This window comes from Opisthorchis viverrini (assembly GCF_000715545.1).
Source record: "Opisthorchis viverrini unplaced genomic scaffold opera_v5_175, whole genome shotgun sequence".
Classification (NCBI taxonomy): Eukaryota; Metazoa; Platyhelminthes; class Trematoda; order Opisthorchiida; family Opisthorchiidae; genus Opisthorchis; species Opisthorchis viverrini.
In genome coordinates, this window is record NW_008751833.1 from 957,842 (window position 1) to 965,602 (window position 7,761).

Here is a 7,761-nt window from a genome sequence, read left to right on the forward strand (position 1 = left end):
TGTTCTATGTTTGTTTATGTTTATCTTGTCTAAATTGACTGGACTTGACCATCAGCTTGCCTATAGAGTTTTTGTATGTCTGGGTAAGATGAAATCGCAGTTAACTCTCAACGCCTGAACATTCTGCCGTGATGGGCGTAACACGGTCATGTGTATCAGAAGGTGAAATTGTTTAAAATCAACTTGTCTAGTGTTTGCAGATGACTAAGAAACGTCTGCTCACTGATAACATGCCAAACAAGATCTTCGTGCCAAGTTAGAGATGGTACTAGGATAACTCACCGTTCTGCTGCTTCCCAGTTAGCACGCGTCCGCTCCTGAATGCAAGCGCCGATTTAAGCGGTTTTGTTTTACTGTGCGGCGCCATTGCTCGCGGGAAGCTCTGCGTTCCGCTTGTCCTCACGTACGGCACGGCTTGAGTTTTGTTGTGCTTTCATATGTTTTATTCCTGGTGTGTTTACGTGAACGATACCGTAAAAAATATTTTTCATTTCAAGTAACCGTCAATGCGCCCGAAATTTGTTCGTGTTGCTCGTAGAGGCTCTTCAAGAACAACGCTATATAGGAAAGTACGACAGGCGGTTGCGGCAAGTGGCTGTTTTCGTTGCCCGACTGATGAATGCGTCCATAATGCCTTTAGTCGACTATCTGAGGGTAAGATTCATGATTAATCAGATGATAGGCTGTAGGTATGCCGAATTTGATCGATCCAGGTGATAAACTAGGCTGCGATTTACCACGATGTTCGCCGGCGGTTTCCCCGATCCCTGTTATCAGGACTTCGGAGCCAGAAAGACATTCACCACTGCGGTCCCTGGAGAACCTTTCGGTTCCTGCGTTTTGCCATAAGGTAGCCCACTGCAAGTCGTTGAAAGGATCAGTCCGTATGTTCTGCTTGCACTTATATTGCTTTTCATCAGTATCCTTTTTAAACCATTCACAACCAGGTAGAAGTATTTTAACGGCTGTTCGTCGGATGGCGCGAAGGCTGAATCTACCTTTATCCGGTTTAGCCGTTGTGTTGGACGAACTCAGATACTTTTTTCCGTCTCTTCCGAAAGATCCACGGACTGTAATGAAAACCCCCCGTCGTTGCTGCGTGCGACAGAAGGCCGGTGGAATGTACATCCACCTTGGGTTGAAAGCAGGTTTGCTGCAACAGCTCCGTGAGATCCAGACTACGGTTACTAATATCGAGATTCAAATTAACGTTGACGGTATTCGGGCCTATAACAACTCGCGTACACAAGTGTGGCCTATACTCTCCCGGATAATTTCACCCTTTTTCGGTCAGCCTTTCGTCGTGGGAATATACTGTGGTAAGCAAAAACCCAATGATGCCCATCAGCTGATGTCTGACACGGTCGCTGAGTTGACAGACGTCTTGGCGAACGGTGTCTCCGGGGTTTGCAGTACTCATACCGTCCGTCTTCAATGCATTATTTGTGATAGTCCTGCTAGGGCCTTTCTGAAGCAAGTGAAGGGACATACAGGATATTATGGCTGTGATTACTGTACACAAAGGGGTGTGCACATTGGCACACGTATGACTTTTCCCTCGTTGACAGCTCCCTTGCGTCGTGACTATGATTTCCGGACCAGAAAACAAGAGAAGCACCATATAGGTCCAAGTCCGATGGAGGAGTTAAATTTTCCCATGATTGACGGTTTCCCACCAGATTACATGCATAGCGTGTGTCTTGGTTTAGTGCGGAAATTTCTCATCTTACTCAGAGCTATGCCAATTGGACACAAGGCCAGGCTTTCTTTGGAGTCCTGGAATCTGCTGAATGCTAACATTGAGCAACAGAGTTTGGCTCTGAGTATTGATTTCCCCCGAAAATGTAGAGGTGTCGTAGACCTGGATCGGTGGAAGGCATCTGAGCTACGACAGTTTCTTCTGTACATAGGACCCGTTGTTTTACGAGACATCTTACACCCTGACGTTTACGAATGTTTCATGTATTTTTCGGTAACCACTTTCATAGGCTGTTCACCTTTTTTTCACAACATTATGCTAATTTTTTAATTGATGTTTCCAAGGTTGCGGTGTCAAAATTTGCTGCTATTTTTGGTCCCAGCCATTTAGTGTACAACATACACCTCTTCTCCCATTTGTTCAATTTCATCAAGCTTTATGGTTGCTTGGATCGTTTTTCCTGTTTTCCCTATGAATCGGAGCTGGGTCATTTGAAGCATTACATACATGGTCCAAAACCACCGGCCGTTCAGCTTTACCGCCGACTGTCCGAGCGTGTGGGATTGGATGCTGTCGAAAGGAAGGTGTTTTTGGATGATGTTGGTTTGCGACTGAGGCCATCGGTCACTGCCGGATGTCGCAGGTTTATTCATAGGGATGTCGTTTTTTCGAAAAACTTTCCCGACAACTGCATTTTGCTTGATGGTCAGCCAGCTGTAATTGTAGATTTTTCTAAAGATACTATTGTGTACCAGAAATTCAAAACTGTTCTACCGTTTTACACTCACGTATTGATTTCGACGGACGTCTTAGTTTTTCAATGCTCCGACTTGCAACACACTCGGCTGTTTGCATCAGTCGACCAAATATCTTGTAAATGCTTAAGTTTTTCCCGCACAGACACTCGTATATACTTCCCCATTTTGCATACCCTCATCGATTAGTCAGTAATCTTACCACTGTCACTCGACACATGTATGCATTTATTACTTATTTTACTCATTAGTTCGTAAAATATATATACATATTTATGTTGGTGTTTTGTTATTCCATCAAAGCTTCCGTGTGCATGTGGATATTCTGCTGTTAAATGTCGTATTTGGAAGTTGTTTTTCAGCCATGTATGCTGTGCTCATATTTGCGGACAACTCTGTTGGTATAGTGCATGAATCGTGGTTCGTACCGCCCGATTCAGTCCTTTGGCCCTCGTGCACAACCAGCACTCTTTATGCAAACTTACTGAAGGGTACTTTGCCGAAATGTCCACTCAAGTCGTGCACGTACGAAGTGTATCGGCAGTGCAGTAAGTTCATTTTCAGTTAAAAATGTTCTAGAAACTTTTCCGGATGCACTGAGTGCTCAGCAGGAAGCCCTTGACTCAGGGCATACCTCCTCCGCGGAGCAAAACGATGAACGGCTGGTACGTCAATCCAGGCAAAAACAGTATGTTTACGAATCGTATTACAATGGTTGTAGTGCAAAGAAACGGCTGCCGTCTGATTTTACAGACGGGTCGGATCGTGATTCCAGTGGTGACACCACTTTGTTTGCGAACATAGTCATAAGCCCACCAACTCCAAAAAGACTGTAGGTCCTCCCGCACCTACCAACTTTTCAATTTGTAAAATCCTCATTTTCAGATGTACCAATCCGACTGCCACGATTAGTAGTCTCATTCCTGTTCGAGACGCGCCACCCGTCCCTCGTGATGCCCCGATGATATGTGGAACGTACGTTTTATTTCATTACCACCATCAAATAATCTATCAGCAGTTCCACGTGTACAACACTTCCCGCCGTGGGCGATCCAGCACCACGCAGTTCTACCCCGATCCCCAGGTTTTCTCAACATTCCATGTACTTTACTTTCTAGAACTAACTCTCCAAATCCCAAGGCCAGCGTAATTTCCCCGGATCTGGCCAACCTCATTCTCAGTGAGTAGATTACCATGTTCTAATTAAACTATTTTATAGAGAATTTAGAGAAGATTTACTCGTCGCTCCAAAGACTGCACATGAAGATAGACGCTCTAGTACCCACTAGCAGTTCTGAGGCACTCAACGAGCCCCCTCTTCCGCTTTCATCCATGGATGATCTCCAAAAGTATGAGGAACATCTAAGAGATGGTCCACGCTATGCACAGCTGGTAAGTATTAGTTGTAGTCACGATTGTTGATTTCACAAAGGTGGAAAGGTGGCTCTTGCAGGAGGCTGGCGATGTACAAGTGTACCTGACCAACGTGCTTACGCGGACGTTGGCTCCAAGGCTGGCCGTACTACTCAACTGGCGCGGAATAAATGACAAAGAAGCCTTCGGGTCAACCAGGCTGGCCCAAGGACTTATTTGTAAGTAGTCAATTGTTATTTTATATTTAGCTAGTTGAATCAGTGTCTGGATGAAACTCAATAACTATGTTCTTCATTACAGACGCGACAACTGAGAAATTTCCGAACACAAATCCGCGACAAGTAAAGGAAATCGTTCATCGCTGGCTGGAGAACGAACGGCAGAAAGTTCGGAAACGCCTGCAGAGAGCCACCAAGAGTGACAAATGATCTTCCCCCTGTATTTTTTATAATTCACTCATTAAAACATTTGTACTTGAAGGCGCTTATTGATATCCGGAAAGGTAATACGCTGAGCAATTATGTGGGGGCAGGTGGGCTATCACTTAGTGTTTACGATGTTACTGAATCGTACTGGGGAAAGAGATAAATCCGTATAATGGGCTATATTTGCGCGTTGGACGACTTAGCTAAGTGCGGACTGGGTGCGGAAGTCCCGATACTGGGTACGGATTGTCCGCACCCGGGTGCAGAAGTGTGCGGAAATTTCCGCACCCGGGTGCAGAAGTGTGCGGATATTGTGCGGAAATTTCCGCACCCGGGTGCGGAAGTGTGCGGATATTGTGCGGAAATTTCCGCACCCGGGTGCGGAAATTGTGCGGAAACTTGTTTCATTTCCGCACTGGTTCCGCACCCGGGTGCAGAAATCTGCGGAACTTGTGCGGAAATGTCCGCACCCGGGTGCAGACATTCTGCAGAAATTTCTGCACCGGTGCTAACTGGGTTATTGCTTCACGCGTTATTTCCATAATTGGGGTAGCTCAGAACCGATCAGCGATGTGATAAACTTTGTCTCTTGCAGCAACGCGTCAGCACCGTACTCCAAAGAACAAGGAGTTTCTTAGAAGGAAACTTTGGAGCTAGACATTCCCTGGCCTAACTTAACTAATAACGGTACAAATGGTGTAAATAAACTGCAGTTGTCAACACGGAACAGGAGCCAGCCATAACAGCTGTTCAATTCAGTGGTGGTAATGGTGACTCTCTTCAAACTGGTTCCACATCTCCGTCTCTTTCACGAAAGGTAAAAAAAACAATACTAGAGCAGGAAGCTAACCAAACCGTTGTACTGTCATCTGGAGAGGCCTCTTTCTTAGTGCACCTCGAATGGAGCACAAGTGTCAAACATGCTTGTCTAGTTACTTATGAAGTAATGTATCGGTAAGCAGTCACTCACACATTCGACAATATAATGGTGATAGTCGTCAATAAGTCACCGAAACTAATAACCCAGTGATCCTTGTCCAGGTCTGTAGGTCTGTAGATGTTTTGGTACAAAACATACGAACGATATGCTTTATTAGACTGCATGGACGTCTTACACGAGATCGCAGAAACATAACCAGGTGAAACACACGTGCTATTATTGGTCTGTAGTGTCTGTAATCCGTTGTCACATTTACCACTCTTCCTGAACTTGAACCACACTTTGTAATTGTCGTTCACATTGTATCATGACGTTTGTTTTAATGTTACAAATACACAATTTTCCGGCGCGACCTGCTGACTTCTTGCTGAACGACTGTATTTACGTCTGTTGAACTGTTTGTTGACCGTTGAACCAGTGGGACTAAATCTCTGTGTTTGTGTCAACTGTTGAACGTCACAATAAATCCCGGTGACAATTTTTTAGCCGTGAATAATTTTCCTACCGTGGAATATATCGCTCACACGGAACCATCTGCAGGAAATCTCGACGGGTGAATATTTTCCTTTCACAGCCAGTTACTGCATTTGGATCGGTGTAGTGGACTATTGGACCTACGCATTCGTGAGTTCCCATTTGACTACTCATTCCTTTCCTATTGTGCTTTTGTGATTTTGCATTGGTTACTTTTGCTTCTTAATTTATCCGAACACGCTGATTAGATCCTAGTCCGCTACAGGTCCCTCTTTTAATTCACTAGGCAAAAATTGTGCAGCCAGAGATCAAGTGAATTGCCGAAGTGAAGCAGATCCAAAGTGGAAGAGTGATCGAAAACTACTTGATCGCGTGGTTTAAAGGATGTAGGCATCTGACCATTGACTTATGCGGACCAATATATCTATTTGTCTTCACATACCATACGTTTCTGTTATGAAAGCTATTGTTGGTTTCTACTGCCACTAAATTTAGTTCTTTATCCTCGGTTTGTTATCTGTGGACTTAGCTAATACACCAACTACTCAGAGTCATCGTTTTACAACGTTCAACATTAAAATGTTCGCACGTTTGGATCCGGCCAAATCTGTCATTCAACAGTCTGGTTTTGCCTTGGCCGAAATTTTTCATCACGTTTCAACATGGCCCTCAGTTTGCGTTTTCATTATTCGCCATGTTCCAATGATAGGGTCGTTGTATTCCCCTGACGAACCAATCAGTATAGAACTATTCTGAATTTTGCGCTCCCAGATACCCAATGTTTACAATTAACATCAATATTTCTTTCTCCGCTGTAACAGGATGATGAATTCTCAAAGTGTGACACTACCTGGTTGGACTTTTGACTTTGCTTGACTTTGGATGTAAGCATTTGTTGGGTTACTTCAGTTCTGTTGGAACCAATGAAGACCCGCAGACAAGCAAAGTATTTGGACACGACAAATTTGAAAATAATGTAACTTTCAGGCCTGGAATTTCAAGGATTCGGGTAGTTCCGACACCAGATATTTATTTGAAGATCCCCTGAATGATTGGCCATACGACTACCTGGAAAGTCTCTCATGTGCTGTCAGTGCTCCCTAGTAACACAAGAAAGACTGTAATGATTGCACCAGAATACTTTCAGGTAGATAAATTTAATGAAATGTAATTTTGGTGAGCAGAATCCACCAATTTATACAAACGTATCAGGTAAGTGTCAATAAGTGATTTGTATGCGTATGTGGACAGACGAATGAATTATGTGGACGTTAATTCCCCACTGTGCGCGCTTCAAGCGGTGCAAAATGCTTCAAATGGAAAACGTTGACAATGGACTTCGCTTGATCCTAAATGTTCGAGAGCTCGCGGATGCGCACGTTATTTGCCTGCATAATTGTGTGCCACAAACTAAAATAAAAAGACAGTGTGGTGAAATGGAAGTGAGATCGCCTAATCATCACAAGACGCAGCCTTACCGGTGTTTGACCTCGCGTTATCTGGAATCATGCGCTCATCGGAATAAATCGTGTTTCTCCAAAAAGTGTCGCCTGCTGGCATTCAATGGGTAGTCTGTAGGAAACATCACAAATGGGAGATTCAGCTAGGTTCCAGGTGAGTCTCTCGCGAAACCAAAGTTGTTTGCAAATGAGTGCATTTCACTAGCCTGTAGGTAGTTTCCGAGGCTATAAGGAGAATTTTGGTGGTTGTACTAGGATTGATTCCACCCCCCAGTTAGACTACAGCGTGACTATTCTAAGAAAACAGTTATACTTTGTCACACATTATGTATATAAACGTGAGCACGAAGACCTAAAACGGGATGCAACATAATTTTTTGCAATAAAAATTGTCAGATGACCCCGCAAAACGTATTGATCGTATTTTGCAGCGCATCAACGACCCTATTCTGCTGCAACTTTCATGCAATCTTATTTCGACCTTGCACTTTTACACCTACGCATAATTTTTGGTTACATAAGTACAGTAAACAGAAAATAAGGATTGATAAGAACAAAAAAGAGGAAATCAGGGTAACATTTGCTACGTCGAACAACACAACCGCCCCTTTATATCTTGGGTTTGTCGAACAAC

General features: G+C 44.0%; 1 protein-coding gene across 1 annotated transcript; it reads left to right on the forward strand.

Annotated features, from left to right (window-relative positions):
• Positions 1–976: 976 nt before the first annotated feature.
• Positions 977–2,026, forward strand: T265_14330 (hypothetical protein; the record flags this gene model as incomplete). Its single annotated transcript, XM_009173155.1, has 1 exon — positions 977–2,026. A coding segment is annotated over one exon (1,050 nt), but the record flags the coding sequence as incomplete, so codon positions are not given.
• Positions 2,027–7,761: the final 5,735 nt, after the last annotated feature.